At 41.2% G+C, this 17849-nt stretch overlaps 1 protein-coding gene across 1 annotated transcript; it reads right to left on the reverse strand.

Moving 5' to 3' along the window:
- Positions 1–1526: 1526 nt before the first annotated feature.
- On the reverse strand, positions 1527–9285 carry TSFM (Ts translation elongation factor, mitochondrial). The gene is made up of 6 exons (XM_075199329.1): positions 9163–9285; positions 8792–8944; positions 7827–7955; positions 5967–6089; positions 2233–2311; positions 1527–2056 (listed from the first exon to the last, which is right to left on the reverse strand). Exons 1-6 carry the CDS (start codon positions 9193–9195, stop codon positions 1632–1634), a joined length of 942 nt encoding a protein of 313 aa, XP_075055430.1. The 5' UTR covers positions 9196–9285; the 3' UTR covers positions 1527–1631.
- Positions 9286–17849: the final 8564 nt, after the last annotated feature.

A 17849-nucleotide genomic window follows, 5' to 3' on the forward strand; every position in this document is an offset into this window, starting at 1 on the left:
TGGCTTTCACCATGTTTAAATAGCTATATAGTCATTAAATAGCTAATTGTGATGTTTTCAGCTGAGTGAATCTGTGAAGAGCTTTTGAATAAACAAAAAAAACATTAGATGGGACATATTCTTCCCGATTAAAGAGCAACTCTCCCCCCCCAAAAAAATGATTTGCCTAATTAAAATGATTACCGTATGTTGTGTACAGTTTCTTAATGGAATAACACTCTTGATACTTTAAATAGTTATTCTGCCAGAAATCGCCTTTTGTTCTCATAAACACACTAACAGATTTGTTGTAAATAAGTGACCTTCTTTAGAAACATCTGCACCCATGGAAACAAACTGTGCATCACGATCTATTAAATACATTTTACTAACCATTTTCTTACAATAACTGGAGCACCAAGGTCTGATTCATGCAGGACTCCTCTAGTTTTATAATACGAAACCAGTAAATCAATTCCATTAGCTTTTTTAAAGTGGCAATAGAGGGGGTGTGTGAGTGTGAGGACCAATGACATGCTCCAGGGCAAGGAGATTAGTAAAATGTATATAGTAGAAGGTAGAACAGGTTTAAAGACCAGTATCTGTCCAATTAGAACAATGCGTTTCTGAGGTTTAAAACAGATTATTTCAAGAATTGTATCACTAAGTTAATAATTTAAATTATAATTTTTGAGTGGTTATTTAAAAGAAACCAGAACTCTCATTCTGTAATGTGGTGCTGTCCACCTCCTTAAGAGAATTTGAAATGTTATTATAACTAAGGAAATTACCACTTCAAAAAGAAGATTTTAAAATATGTATATATATTTTTTACATAGAAAGCTAATTTCAAAAGGCAATAATAGTAAGCCAACGTTCTACATTTAAATCTAACAAGAATAGTAAATATTCTATTTACAGAATGAGGAACAAACTAGAAGCCTTAGCTTAAAGCTGCACTACCACCCAAGTAAAATTGGAGTCTTCTACATGTATTGTATTTAGTAACTTAAAAATGATAAAAGGTGTTTAAAGAAAGGTCTTTATAATAATCCTCTCCTCAGGATCACTTACAAGAGGGCATGTGGGCCCTTATAACATGTTTAACCCAATGTAACCATGGAAAAACGTAATGTATTTCCTGATATTACCAAATAATTTAAATATAATCACATTGTTTATTTCATTTAAATATATATTTCTACATAAAATACAGTATATTATTTTTTTTTATTTATTTTTGGGTCCTGCATAATTATGTCTGATGCTACTCTTCCTCCCCAATGTTTATTGAACACATTGGAGACCTTTAAATGAGAAGCAAGAAAGAGGCAGATTCCCAGTAAAAATCCCTAATGTCGTCAAGATGACGCAGGCGTAGAGAGATGAAAAAAAAAAAACTTATCGACATAGACAAACTAGGAAATGATTAATTCAATAAGGTCACAGTTTCATGATAGTCCACTTTCAACAATTTGTGACAAATGTTTAAATAAAAGCAAGTAAAATGTCTGCTCCAAATAAGGAAAACAAACACTGTAACAATATTGGCAGGTTTAACATTCCATTTATTTATCAGTTGGCAGAAAAAAATAATAATAATCTTGTATTGTTCAAATTTCCCAGCAGGGAACGGTTTGTTATAACCTATTTTACGATTGACTGGCTTCCATAGACTGTGATTCCTCTCCACATTCAAAGCGCACAAAGTCCAGCACTTGTACTCCATGTGGCTGCAGATACTGTCCTACAGTAAGACTGGGCTCCAGCAGAAACGGTTGGGCCAACATTCTGGTCTCTGTCTCCCCTGCAGACTCATCTTCTAGAGACCCCACTGACGAGGGGCTCATGCCTACCAAGTGCTGGCCCAGTCTACGACCAAGTTCAGATATGTTGCTTTTGTTACTTGCATCGGTAATGTTGCATACAACCAACGACCCGTATTTGCCAAATGACATGTTAGCCAAGGATGGCAAATCTGCAGGTAGGGTGCCATGCACGTATGAACCGATAAACATGCCAGAAGGGACAGTCACCCATGCAGCCCTCCGCAGTAACATGTTTTCTCCAAGCTTTCCTTCAAAACAGAGAAGGAAACAGATTGTAATAACAGGTAACGCAGAAAAGAGAATGAGAAACAGACAAAGATACTGAGAATGACAGTGTATACATTGTGTAACAATACACAACACACGTGAGCTGTATTACAGATCTGAAGTAAAAGGATGTAGAATATTACAACATTATACATACCAATGGTCAGTGCAAGAGTGTCTTTAAGCAAGGACTCATCTATCTTCATCTGTAAAATCTCCTCACCAGCCAGGATACCCTTTAATATTAAATAACACAAATCAGTGTAGAAACAGCATAACGGAAAAGCTTTGTATCTTTTACATAAAGGAGTGAAAACATAGAAAAAATTCCCCAGCACACTTTTATATAGCTTACAACATAAAGAAAAAAAACCCTTATAAAAACTACAGATACACAGACTTAGGACCACTAGGACACAAAGATGTTCAAAATACAAAGTTCACTGTTAACCTGGCATTCCGTTTCAGCAGATGGTAAGAGTAAAGCATCACCCTCACACCTCATTACAGACAGCTGAAGCCGTATCACACTTTATGGGCAGTGTCCTGATGGGGATCTGATACAGGTCAAAAACAACATACTTAGTGCTTTGAGCTGCTGTGCCTTCATGGCCGTGCCCCTTAGTATGAATCCAACAGTTCACATAGTGAATTTCTGCACAGCGAGACATGCATATGCCAGAGTGAGATGTATACGCCTCCTAGCATGACAACCTTCTGCACAGTAGTGAAAAAACACATGACTGACTTATTTAGTTAAGAATAATACAGTTTAATGAGTATTGATAGGATGCACAGGCATAGTTTCTTAAGGATCCCATCATCTGAACACGGTGCATAGGTAGCTAGCTGTTGCTACCACTCATATGACCTTCTGTGTCCAGTGGCGCTGGGACTTTATTTCCTTTGGGCATTCACATTGTGGTACTTCAACATCTCATACTATGCAAATAAGTGAGGAACTGAGAAAAAAATGGCAGCATTAGCGCCATAGCAAACAGAGGGTCAAGTAAATCAGTTCCAAACAGCTACCAATGTACAGTAGGTGCCAGACCTCCGAAGCAGTGGTGGGCTAGGATGGGTTAGTGGAATAGCTCCCATCAGAGGTGGTAGAGGCTAATACAGTAGAGCAATTTAAACATGCTTGGGATAGACATAAGGACATCCTTACAAAGAACTATCAAATAAGGTTTAAGGTTACTATAGCTTTTATAAAAAAAAAATTAAAAAAAAAAAAAAAAAAAAAAAAAAAAAAATCGACAGACAAGATGGTCCAAGTGGTTTTTATCTGCTGTCAAGTTCTATGTTTCTATGTTAGAACAGTGATGGGCTACAGGTGGCCCTAGGGACTAGCCCTCACCGCATCTCCTTCCTACTTTATTGTCAGATTTGTTTGTTATACTGTAGCTGTAACACTTCATTAAAATGCCTTTCGATATATATCATTACAAATAGGTGTCTCTTTCTTTGATAAAATATATTGTTTTAACTTATCTAATTACTGAGATTAAGGCCTTTTGAAGGTTAGAGGGCCGCCAATGTGGCCCATGAAGTGTATCAGTTTGCCTATCACTGGGTTACAATGTGTGGGAGGTGGATAACTTGGTGTTTCTGAAAATAAAAACAAAGGTGTGCATAAATAAAATGAAGAGGGGCCTCTGCATAGTGTAATATAATATTTTTAAAATGTATTGTAAAGTGGATAAAAACTGTATAAAATTGTAAATAAAAATAAATAAAAAAAGGCAGATATCTACTACTGGGGACGAAATGTACAACTCCTTGAAGTCCTCTGATCAGTGGTTCCTAGAACAGACACCATGCCAGGACGTCTCTGAGCAGGCCTCCACCGACCCATGTCCTATTTTCAGGTTACGAAAAGGCCTGTATACCAGGGTTTTTCTTCATCTGGAATATATGACGGCAACTTATTCCAGGAAAAGTCCACTACTCCACATGTGGCAACTGCTGCAATCCCAAGATGGGGCTTGAATCGGTAGACGTAATTCCTGGTCTTGAGGCATCCCGGTGTGGTGTATTTTCCAGGAACTGCCAACTGGAGGTCCATAAGGAGATGTATCGTTCAGGAGAGCAACAGAGTGTGAAAAATCCCAGTATTTATATTTGGTAAACAACTGCACTTAAATACCGATATGTCTGAATATGAAAAACTGTTAGTAGGAGATTCATATTCATTCTGCTATTAGCAGGGCAGTAATTAAATTTCCCCCAGTGTTTAATGCTATTATAATTATATCTTGGGACAAAAACATAAAGCTCCCACCATCTAATGGACTTCCCACCTATCCCGTTTTATGAAGTTGAATAGTTATTATTTATTTAGAAGGCACCACAGATTTTGTAAATCCGGATACAGATGCAAGTAACAAATAGAGTAATACACATAAGTAGCACAGATAAGTGTGAATGATGCTATAGGGACTCGCACAGGGTGCAGCAAAATACATGACAGGATGTATGAGAGAATCATACAGAAGACAGACATTGGACATTAGGTTGAGAGGACCCTGCCCATGAGAGCTTACATTCCAATGGAGGGGTGGTGAGAGACAGTAGGACCAACTGGAAGAAAATGGAGATGGCAGGCGAAGGAAGAGGAGGTTAAGGATAAGATGGTCAGGAGGTGGTAGGATAGGCAAGCTCGAAAAGGTTGTGAGTGAGTGTTTGAAGAACTGAAGGTTGGGGGGGAGAGTCCAGTGAGGCGGGTAGGGAGTTCCAAAGATTGGGGGCAGCATGGCAGAAGTCTTGGAGGCGAGTTGAGGCAGAGGTCAGAGACAGAGCAGAGTGGCCAGGTAGGTATGTACCTCAAGACAAGGTCAGAGATGGAAGCGAGAGAAGTGTTAGTAAGGGCTATGTCACTGAGGGTAGTGAGCTTGAACTGAATTCTGAAACGGACAGGGAGCCAATGAAGGGATGTGCACAGAGGAGTAGTGGAAGAGCATAGCCACAGCATTCTGGATGGACTGAAGGTCAGGAAGGCCAGTGAGAAGGCAGTTGCAATAGTCGAGACAAGAAATGATGAGTGAATGGACCAGGATTTTGGTTGCTTACTGAGAGAGGAAGGGATGGATTTTTGTGATGTTACAGAGGAAGAAGTGGCAGGATTTGGTGAGGGATTGAATATGAGGGGTAAAGCTGAGGGCAGAGTCAAGGTTGATTCCAAGACAGCAAGCTTGGGTAACAGGAAAGAGTTATGTTGTCAACCAAAAGGGAGTTATTGGGAGGGACAGCAACATTGTCAGGAGGAAAGATGATGAGTTCAGATTTGGAGATGTTGAGTAAGTTTATTGCAAGAAATGGTAACATTGCACAACAATGACGGACAATGTGAGTGCTGGATAAACAGCTTTAGTTGCAAAATGTGCAAATGCAATGTAGAGAGCCGTTCAGTATTTTCGCCTATTGGACATCTTCATACAGAGCTATGAATGGGAACCTTATTTTTCAACCAACAGCAAATTACCCTGAAGGTCAAATAATGGCAGAAAGTAGAAAAAACCAAGACATGACTGCCACATTCAAGTGGACTCAAAAACAGTTACTCCACATAAGCCTTGATAGACAACCCAAATAAATAAATCACGTATTATTCCCTAGACCGATACCTGTGTGCAGCAATGACAAATGACAACAAAAGCAGAAAGTATGTGAACCATTTCCTTTGATTTTGACTGTGACACATTTCCCATACTTGCCCATGTGAAAAACAAATGTTTTGAGCACATACATACAAGATGACTATGCCTGCAGTATTTTACCTGCAGTTTCCTTCTGTGTTGTTCTATTTGGAATACAATAGAGGGAAATGAGAAACAGCGCTAGTCCGGATGAGCTCTTACAGGATACCCACCATTGTTTTCCAATGCTCACCTTAACGTAAGAAGACAGGTTCTGCTCCGCCCTCCGGGAATACCTCAGTGTAGAGAAAGCCACCTGCTGAACCAGCTGCTGAAACTTCACATTCCTGGCAACAAAGTCTGACTCACAGTTCACCTAAAAAGATGTTCAATGTTTCATTTAGTTGTATGTTGAAACTAATAAGTGTCTTAGTGCTTAGTACGGAACCTATAAAGAACAAGGTTTATAACGTTGACAGATTATTCATCTGCTTTGTCAAGATCTCCAGCCAGAGCAGACCATATAATAACCAGAGGTTTTAAAATTGATAGAGATGCTACTACTATATAACTAAATATCAGGTCATCTTCTTATTCCTCAACCTTATTTCTGAGCACAGAGGCTGGAGCTGATGGGTCAGTAAAGACATTTAGAACTCTTGAAGGGTCGGTAGCTACTGGCTTTATTTGAGTTTTATGATCACATGGTGATGTGTACATAGATCTAATTTTTACTAAATTCAGTTACCTGGATACATGGACAAAACAACCATTACTTGCAAATGGTAGCAATAAGGTGGTACACTACAACCGCCCTTTAACTAGGTCTCCATGATTTATATATCACCAAGTTCCAAGAAATTTAAAATACAGAAGCAGTTTTTGATGAGGAGGTAACCCAAATATCACCTCATAAATGGCTTCCAATCAATGCATTTAATGTGTAACTCTCTGTGAAATTGTAACAGAGGTAATGCAATGCCAATCAGGGTTTTTAGACTATCAATGAGCATACACATTCAGGAAAAAAACCTTATGGACTTTAAAATGGAAATATTGACCTATAAGCAACTTTGCAGACACTGTAAATTAAGAAACAATGTGGATTAAATTAATGACCGACCTAGACAAAAAAATGGAAACGCCAATACAATCAGTTAATAGGGCAATTAGCCACTATATGTAGTAAGAATGACTGGTATGTACTGTGGCATGTATGCCCGGAATTGTGCAGGAAAGATGAAGGACCTTTCTTCAATAAGAAAGTCATTCAACTGATGTCTGGTTTTTAGTGGTGGAAAACACGGTCTCAGACGCTGTTCCAGAAGAAGCAATAAATTGCTTGATTGGTTCAGACCTGGCGAATGAGAAAGCCATGACCCTTGGACTACATCAGTGTCATGCTTCCTTAATAAAAATGCAGATGTGCCATTGTTTGACTTGTACTTTGAATTAATGCATGGATATCACAATCCACAGTTGCCCTTTAACGTTTTTCCCTTGGAGTTCCATGTAGACATTTACTTAAGGTAATAACTTTAGCAACCAGAACAGTCCAGCATTTGTATACATGAACCTGACCATGCTGGAATGTTATTTGCTTAATTAACACACAATCTGTGTGGAAGCCCTAGCTTTTGCTATAGGTCTTGCCCGTTACCCAGGTATTTTAATTATGCCCACTACTGGTATATTTAGAAGGACTTCATCAGCTAAAACAAAAATATTACTAAGAGAGAACTACAGAGAAGGAATAATACATTTCCTGCATCTCTCTTCCCTCACAGTCGTCTCTTACTGCAGAAGCCGGCACAGCTAGCTGCAATTTAAACTAATCTGTACAAAGATTGGATAACACAGGTAAAGGTGCAAACAGTATGATTGGACGCCAAACCGCAGTGTAAACTGAAATTAGAGGGGCGAGTTTCTCCTCAATAGTTACCAGACATGGACTGGTTGAGGTGTTGGCGAGAACCCACAGACTGCAGATGGTTATTGTTTTGTATATTTGTTTGCTTTAAGTGGAGAACATACCAATAGCCCTAATACAAACACATCACCTGCAATGCCCAATAATGTACAGTGAAGCTCAGACATGGTGTCATGTACTCACTTCCACCATCACTGCAGTGTTGCCTTCATGCAGCAGACCAACAAGACCCTCTGCAGTCTTTCTTCCTTGTAACTTAGATGCTTTGCTCCATCCTTCTTTTTGGGCCTGCTGATTTAACCAAGTCTCTGCCTTTATAAAGAAATAAAAGTAAATTAGCAAGAATTAGTGTTAGAAAAAATAAATGGGAGACAAAGCAATATACCAATGAGCAGCAATGTCTTCAAATTACTTATGTTAAAAATATTTAGCACCTCAAAGTTTTTTGTTCCTTTCCCTGCCCTTTTGTTCCATAGTAATGGAGTTATTTTTCTTATATGTATAGTACATGTTTTCATATCTACGTTGCCAAGCAATAACAAATAGACGAAGAAAGATTATATAAATAAGTTTCCATGAACTGTCAAAATTCTGCAAGTACTATTAGCCTCCAGGAGAGGCCAACAAAGTAATTTCAGAATGGAAGAGTTTATTTAAGCCAATGTAAATGCTCCATTGCCAGCTGTCAAGTGTATACCCTAGTGGTGGCTGGCTCTGAGACAGGGGCTCTCCCAGGGTTACTATTGAGGTCAATTGCCCTGGCATATTCTTGTCTTTGTAAATGAGGGCCGGCTCTGATAATGGTGCTAGGCTTCTGTATTTGTTTATTTTTTTACAGCTTGTGATTGTGTGGTCACTATCTTTGGCTCATTGCTCATAACACAGGTCATACAGCATATTTTCCCTCAAAGACAAGATTTTATTAATTTTTAATTGCTTCCTCATTAGTCCCATAATCACACATTATTGATGTTAATTCAAAATAATTACGAGCACCTCTTAGAATGCCAAGATTAACATCAGCAGTTTACATCTACGCAGATGAGTTTTTATTCCTGAATGTCACTAAGCCCCTCACTCATGACAGGTTGTGGTATGTAGCACAGTGAATATCTGAGCTGCATTCTGAGAACACATTCATCCATTACCTGCTTTGGATCGTTGTTGAACTTTTCAAGAGCTTTCTTACAATTAATAAACGAGTAGCCCGTTTTCTTTCTCAGTTTAACTAGAAGGTCCTTGTCTGCTGCTAGTAGCCGGACACTTGAGTGGAATAACCCAGTTTGCTGCCAGGAAAGAAGCTGCCAAGGACAGAAAGACAACAATAATCAGTGAACTGATCAGCATTATAATAACATGTCCATATTGCAGGCAGTATAGACCTGTTAACAATGTGTGTACTGAGTGCTCCAGGCGGAGATAAACATACACATGATCACACATTGCTGTTGAATAGAAGCCCAGGCATGTAAATCAGAGAGCGCACCCACTACACACTTGTTACTGTCACATGTCTCACCTTGAAGCGCAGGACTCCTGACAGAGCAGCCATTCCTTTCACGGTAAACCTTCCTTTCACACATGAATGACAGGGCGCGGGGAGATGACGTCACACATCTTCCTTCCATTACCCACGAACACTAGAGGGACAACATGCACGGCCATGTTGGGGAGGCCAGGCGGCGTAATGGTAAAATGCTGGGAGACTGATGTTAGCGCTACGATACATAGTCAGTCAGCCAGTTACACTAAGACATGTAGTTCCCGAACGCCTGGACAGTTTTGTATTGTCTCTGGTTGGTCCATTGAGATGACGGCATTTTGGTTTGGATGCTGCATTCGGTTTCCATAGTTACAAGGCTGAAGTTAGCTTCTTATTCACTTCTTATTCATGCTCCAATTTCTTATTCAGAAAAGCTTATTTGTAAATGATTAAATCAATTTGGATCACTGATTTGACATCAAATTAACTCTAATGGGGGTCCCTTATACAAAATGCAGTAGTTTTTCGCCTGATCCAACAAGGTTATGGGCATGAAATCAGGGGGCAAAGTGGGCAAAGTCACCATATTTTATCATTTTGAAGCTGCAGATTTGCAAGGGTTAAATTCCGTTGGGCCACCAATTTGACAGTGGGAATCAACACAGGGTGGTCCGTTACATAGAAAACACCTGTCTTTTGCCTGGCCCAACGCTGTTTTGGGCATGCAATCAGGTGGCAAAGTGGGCACAGATAGCATTTTGAGCATTTTGAATAAGTAGCTGCAGTTTTTCAAGAGTTGATGTTTTTATTATAAATTGCAACAAAAATAAATCCAATATTCCTTTGTCCAAGATAAAATAGACTATATACATTATCAAAGGGTAAAAAGGACCAATATGAACAAAACTTCACACACCCAATTATACAGATTATTATAGTACTGTACAAATTCCTTCCATTAAAGCAATTAAAGTCAATTGATATAGGTACATTTCCATTTATGTAGCGAGTCTGAGCCAGCAACCTACCACAATTATTGCACACTACAAAGAATTTCTGAGAAACCATTGAGAAAGTCTTTGTAATAATTATATCGAGGAGTAATTTAAATATGTGATTGGTTAACTGCTGATGCTTAATTCATTTTCTGTAAAAGTTCAAGCCTTTCCCTCTCTTTGTTTTTCGTATTCTGTTTCTATGCAATTCACCACTTATTGTAAATTTATGAGCCTTCCAAATAAAATTCTGTGAACATTGTTTCCGCTATCCAATCCACGTGGACATTAACATGGAGGAAGTTTTGAGAACCCTCGTGAATCTGGCTGCTGGTCAGCAATCTCAAGTGCTATGAGTTGCGAAGGCACAGGAGGAATACATCAGGCTATTAAGGGAAAAGTTAGTCCAGGTGAGGCATAACAGACATGTATCACCTGGTCCCGTTCTGCAGAAAATGTCACAAGCTGAAGACAGAAGTATATCTAGGGGTAAATGTATGAACCTCCGGATTCCCTTTACAAGGCAGCGCCGCTTTAAATTTAAGCGCTGAAGACGTTGAACTCGCCGGAGTTGAAGAATCCGGAGGTTCATACATTTACCCCTAGTGTTCTTTGAGAGAGCTGCAAAAAGGGCAAATTGGCCGCCTGAATTTTGGGCTAAGAGGATGGCGGTAAATTTAACTAGTGAAGTTTAGTGAGCTTATATTGATCTAGATGAGGACCAGGCCTCTGATTATGCGTGCTTAAAGTCTGAGATATTGACTCACATTAAAGTTTAGGGCCAGGCCGAGCCTATTGCTATCACAAGTGGCGTTATGACAAACACAAACTGATTAGAGCGCAATTGGCTGAGCTTTCAAAATGTTTTTAAAAAATGTCTGCAGCCAGAGGAGAATTCGCCTACTTGGATTATTGAAGTTTTGTCAATAGATCCGGGGGCAAAACCGTGGTCTGCAAAGATGGGTGCTGCAATCAGACCCACAGACTTATGAAGACCTTTCCACAGTGGTAGAGAGGTTTTGAGCTTTACAGCAAATGACCAAAGCACCTGCGTTCGTGCCAAAGCCGATGCCACACCAAAAGCCAGGTTTAACAATCCTTGCTACAGGGCCAAATGATAAAACTTGTACCGACAGAGGGTTGGTTACAAGGCTGTCTAGTCTGAAGTGTATTGAATGTTTGTGAGCCAGGCCACTTCCGGGCCACGTGTCCTAAACTACTGAAACCCATGGACTGTTCTGTTGTGCATGTTGGGTTTGCTTATCCCATCTGTTACACTGTGAGTCCCACATCAGGAAGTCCTTGTTTGTACCGGGTGACTGTGCTAATCAACCAAAATCCTGTACTAGCTCTGGTTCACTCAGAAAGTGAGCTTACATTGGTTTCCAGCTCTGCCTTGCCCGAAACCATAACTACTCTGTTGCCCAAGGTGAAGGTCCTATGCATACATGGGACAACTGAGGAATATGAGAGAACACTTCTGCCAGTCACACTTAAAAACCAAACATTTATAGTTGTGGCTGCCATTGCGCCTAAACTGCTGTATCCACTTATTCTGGGGCGAGACTTCCCACAGTTTAAAGAGTTCATCGGTGAGCAAGTTCGTCCGGACATGCGGGCAACTGATACAATGGTCGGTAGCCTGGTCTTAAAGGATCTGCCTGAGAAACCACAACATCTGGACCTCAATCTTTGGAAATGGCCAAACTGGAATGCTGTCCTGGGTGTCACGGAAGGACTTCCACAAAAGAATCCACCTGCAGGAACATGGACACCCCAAAGCAGCGTTGGCTGGTGACGTTGCTGTTGAGCCTTCCCCATCTGCCGGTGAGGATACGGACTGTCCACAATACCAATTTTGTTTCCTTTGCAGGACTTTGCACATGACCGGCTTAGTGATGCGATGTTAGAACATGCATTTGAGAGTGTAACTGAGGTGAATGGTGTAGCGAAAGCCGCCCAGCCTGCAGAAGGTAAATCATATTTTATTGTTAAAAAACAATTTTTTATATAGAGTTGGTATATTACAGGGAGAAAAGGTAGAACAGTTAATAGTTCCTCAGTTTTCTGTACCCCTAGTGTTAGAAGCAGTACATACACATGTCTGTGGGGTCACATGGGGGAAGATAAAAGCAGGAAGGAGTTCTGCTCAGGTTTTACTGGCCCATTGTGTGCACATGGCAGTGAAAAGATATTGCCTCTATTGTCAGAGAACCTGTCCCAAACCCATGTATAGGGCAACTCTTATACGAATACCAATAGTACAAGTCCCCTTTGAATGTATAGATATGGACCTTGTGGCACCACTGGATAAATACGCTTTTGGGCACCAATGTATTAAAATGGTGCTTGACTATGCAATCCGATATCCAGAGGCAATTTCCCTACGGAACATAATGTCCAGCACCATAGCTAAGTAGCTTGTATTGATGTTTAAATGCTTGGAATTCCCAAGGACATTCTCATGGACCAGGGCACTCCGTTCATGTCCAAGCTGATGAAGAACTGCCATTTGTTAGGGTGACAGCTTTTTACACTTCTGTGTACCATCCACGAAATGCGGTTAAAGCGCTCCACCAAGCCTTTAAAGCGCATGTTAAGGAAAGCTGTGGCCCAGGAAAAAATATTGGAACACTCATCCCATATTTTATGTTTGACATCTCTGAGGAACCTCAAGACTCAATAGGGTTTAGTCCCTTTAAGGGCTGGGAGCAGCAAGTCCCCAAAGAGCCAAATCTGGTACAGTTTGTGTCCCAAATGTATGAGAGGCTAGGAAAGATAGGGCCCATTGTACAACAAGTAAAAGAGGCTCAGAAATGGAAAAAGAGAAGTTATGATAAAAGTGCTTTAGTCCTGGTCCCAACCCAGGAAAGCAAACTTTTCACCCACTGGCGAGGTCCGTATGAAGTACTAGAGGCTGTGCGACCCTATCAATTACAGGGTCCATCAATTGTGGAGAAGGGAGGATCAAATATACATTATCAATTTCCTTAAACTTGGTACGATGAGGACACAAGTCCTCGGGTTGTGAGTACTGTCTTGGAGAAGTCTAAAGTTCTTATAGAGTTCGCTAGGCAAAAACTGCAGACTGAGAAAATGATACGCCAGAACAGGGATTTCTTTTCTCCCATTCCTGGGCATATTCCGTGAAGCCATACCGCATTCCAGAAACCAGACAAGCTAGTGTGAGAAAGGGGATTGAGAAGATGATCCAGCTGGACGTGATTGAGGTATCCACTACTGAGTGGAACAGCTCCATTGTGCTTGTCCCAAAGCCCAATGGGAGTATTACGTTCTGCAATGAATTTAGGCGACTAAACAGCGAATCCCAGTGCGATGTCCTACAGATGCCATGTGTGGATGTCCTAGTAGAAAATCTATCTGGTATTAATTATCTGACTACTCTTGACTTAAAAAAAGAAAAAAAGAAGTGTATAAATGGAGTAACCAATCACCTACTAGAAAATTCATGGGTAGGAATTAGACTACTGACTTCTATATAGGCTTATCCTATGATCATCCCCAGACTTATCATAGGTAGGAAATTTCACATATACCTTTGATCATTGGTATTTAGCCTTTATTCTCTTATTTTGGAGATATCAAGAGGTGGGATATTATAATACACCTCTATGCTGGCTGCAAGGTTACCCATATAGATATCCCTGCGTTCACAAATTAGCATATCTTTAACAGCTGTGCCATTGTTTTCTTTATAGTTAGTCCATACCAATGATCTTTATTATTGGAGGAATATACTGACTAGCACTATTTGGAACTGGTGCCGATATTAAACCAGTCTTATATTAGTGGCCCTTGTATTTGTGGAAACTCTAATATTTTCTTTAATAAGCGGAAAAGTGATTAAACATAATTTTTTGCATTAATACATTTATTAAAGTGGTAGCACAGACAATTGCAGATTTAATTAGCATTCTATGTCAATTTTTTCACATTTTAATTTTTACTCATCTTTCACTGCTTTCTGGGAATTAGATTACCCTGAGGTTTTTAATGTATACCTAATAAATATTATGTTCTTAATTTATTTTGTACGAAAGTTCAACCAGGATTGCCCCATATATACACTGCTTTTTTTCATCATCATCATCATCATCATCTATTTATATAGCGCCACTAATTCCACAGCGCTGTACAGAGAACTCACTCACATCAGTCCCTGCCCCATTGGAGCTTACAGTCTAAATTCCCTAATATAGATCTAGCTTTGTGTACATATCCCTTTGTAGTGTCTGGGTGTACCCTTCAGGCTTATTAAATTATTTAACAATGTCCTGAACATTTAATATGAATAGACATTAAATCAGGGAGAATCCCATACAATACCTGGTGCAGTTCTTTCTTCTTTTTTGTACTCTTGGCTTAAACAAGGGGTATTGGCAAGTTCCCCCTACTTCCTCAGCCAAGCCAAAGACCGCATTTTCCGACCCTGATGGTCTCCAATATAAAGTCCTACCCTTTGGGTTACATGGGGCACCTGCCACCTTCCAAAGGGCATTGAATAAATTGCTACAACCCCACACATCTTATACAACCGCTTATTTAGATGACATAGTGATCTATATGCCAGACTAGAAGTTACATCTAGCCAAAGTCAAGGCATTTTTAGCTTTATTGAGGTCTGCAGGATTAATAGCTAATCCAGAAGTGTGCTATAGCTATGAGAGAAGCCAAATACTTGGGGTACATTGTCAGGCAAGGGCAATTAAAACCCCAACTAGACAAGGTGGAAGCAGTCAAAAACTGGCCAAGACCAGAGTTTAGAACCTTCCTAGGCTTAGTAGGTTACTACAGGTGTTTTGTGAGCCATTTCACCACTAGAGCTGCTCTACTCACAGACATGTTAAAGAAAAGTTATCCAGATAAATTAGCCTAAGGCTACTGTTACGACAACCAATGCAGCATAAACCTATAGAACAGGTAGAAGAGCTCTTCACCTTTAGCAGCCGCCTTTCCCGTAGAGACTGGTTATGCTCACAGGTACTCAGATGCTCCCAGGTCATAAACTCAAAGTAGTATAGGTTTATACTCACACAGCTACGTACAGGTACAGGTACAGGAGATGACACACAGAACAGCGGCGGAACAGCGATCTGCAGACTGGACGGAGCACCAGAGGAGGTGTCAGGTATCGGCATGGTCAGGGTCACAGGCAATGGTTCGGAATCTAGGGGCAGGCAATGGATCAGGATCACAGGCAATGGTTCAGAATCCGGGTACAGGCAATATGTCAAAGGTCACAGGCAAGGGTTCAGAATCAGGAAACAGGCAATAGGTCAATGTCACAGGCAAGGGCTCAGAATCCAGAAGCAGGCAAAGGGTCATACACGGGTAGTCAAATCCAAAGGTTAATCACCAAGAAGGCAGAGGAGCAGGCTAAGGCACAGGAACAACTGAACTATAACCGGCAGGGAGGCTAAGCCCTCCCTGCCTTAAATACCACTACTAGCCAATAGGAGCAGGGCAGCGCTATCAGCCACAGGTGGCTGTATTAAAAAGACCAGCTGGCCATATTGCGCACGCCCCCGGCTGGACCTAATGCCAGGACGCGGCGCTATCTATAACAGCGTTCCGACCGTTGCCTAGGCAATGGCCGGGACAACCCCCAGAAGTGACGTCCCGGTCGTCATAGCGACGGCCGGGACACAGGCAAGAGGGTCGCGGCGGTGCCTAGCTCGTGACAGCTACTTGCTCAGATCTTTGCTTAGCCCTTTGTTCCTCTACAGTTCTACAAGCTCCTGACTTTACCCAGAGGTTCTTCCTTCAGATCGATGCCTCCGGGTTCGACTTAGGTGCAGTCTTATTGCAGGAGAAGGATGGCATAGAAAATCCTGTCCTGTACCTAAGTCGGAAGTTACTTCCAAGGGAACAAAAATATGCAACCGTGGAAAAGGAGTGCCTTGCCACAAAATGGGCCACAGAAGCTCTGCGTTAGCACCTTTTGGGCAGAGAATTCTCTTTGATAACGGATCAAAAAAAAAAGGCAGTGGATGCAGAACAATCGAGAGGTAAATGCCAAAGTGACCCTCTGGTTCTTGCCACTGCAGCCTTTCACATTTACAGTGGAACATAGACGAGGGTTTTTGCAAATGCATTGTCACGGAACTTTGCGCTCCTTGCGAAGTCTGCAGCCCCCTGCTTGGTGACACTATGGGGAGGGATATGTGACAAAGGGAGGCGTTTCCACAGGCTTCTAAAAGAGGAGACAGGTATGTAGCTGGCAATTTGCAGAGAAAGGATGCAGAGTTACACATTTGTACAGTAGTTCACCCAAGTTAGAGAAATACAGGTGGAGGACATATGTGCCAAAATTATAGTAAAGACTCTGATTTAACTTACATATTTTGAAGTGGTTTAAAAAAACATCTTTCCCACAGCAAGCAGCCGCCTGACAGGTTGTGTCTGCAATCAAATAGAGCCCCTGCAATGACCCCCCTTTTAAAGGAGGGTGGGAGTGTCATCTGTCCATCAAGCTAGGGCTGTGGGAGGAGTGTAAACTATCATCATCATCTATTTATATAGCACCGCACTTACATAAGTCCCTGTCCAATTGGAGCTTACAGTCTAATTTCCCTAACACACACACACACACAGAATAGGGTCAATTTGATAGCAACCAATTAACCTACCAGTATGTTTTTGGAGCGTGGGAGGAAATCACACTGCCCCCTCTGCCACTTCTCATGCTGCCTCCTCTGCCCCTTGTCAAGCTGGCCCCTCTGCCGCGGGCAGCCAAAGAAGAAAAAAAAAAAAAAAGAATTACCACTCCGCATGGCGCCGGGGACCCAGCATCCTCCTCTCTCCCGCAGCTGTCAGCACCCCTGGGAGCCACGGCTCACAATTTGGGAACCGCTGGCCTATATTATCACAGCACCCTGTTACACTGGTAAGACTAGTCTAACTTACATTTGTGTGATCATTTGTGCGCTTTGAGTAATAGTAGTGTGTAGGGCCTCAGTGTCTCACATGCAGCAGCTACTCATACTGGACCTACAGCACAGTCTGCCTGAACTAGAACAATGAAGTTGTGGGACTATATTATATTGCACTCTGACAGAACATGCTCATATTCTGTGCCAACATTTACTGCTCTGTGAAAAGTTACTAACAAAATGAAGACGCTGTGCTACTTATGTCATGCTCCATCTATCAGTACCCAATATACAGCCCCCAGGGTTCAGCTGCTCAGTATATAGATTTCCAATACCCAGCTCAGAACTGTATAGTAGAAAATGGAGTGTAATAAACAATGGAATGTCTTACGATAGCCAAAAGTGTGGCAGTATCACAACCTATTACAGGCACAATTGACGAGATCTTTATTGAGTTCGGCAGAAAATTGGTCAGAAGATGACAGCTATTGGCTTGTGTGAGTGGTCAACTTCTGACCACTCTAACTAGCTGCAATCATCAACTATTTATATAGCACCACTAATTCTGCAGCGCTGTACAGAGAACTCACTCACATCAGTCCCTGCCCCATTGGAGCATAGACTAAATTCCCTAATACACACACACACACACACACACGTGCGCAATGGAGTGATCTGGCCGCACAACCAGAGAGAAATAGTTAGACATCATCCAATTTGGCCAAATAAGAGTGTGGTAAAAATAAACATTGATTCTGGCACTTGGCTAGCCTAGATCTTGACCGGCCTTGGCAATTAATTGTCTGTTTCATTCTGTGCAAATGTGTGTCCATAT

The sequence above is a fragment of the Mixophyes fleayi genome, chromosome 2, assembly GCF_038048845.1.
Source record: "Mixophyes fleayi isolate aMixFle1 chromosome 2, aMixFle1.hap1, whole genome shotgun sequence".
Classification (NCBI taxonomy): Eukaryota; Metazoa; Chordata; class Amphibia; order Anura; family Limnodynastidae; genus Mixophyes; species Mixophyes fleayi.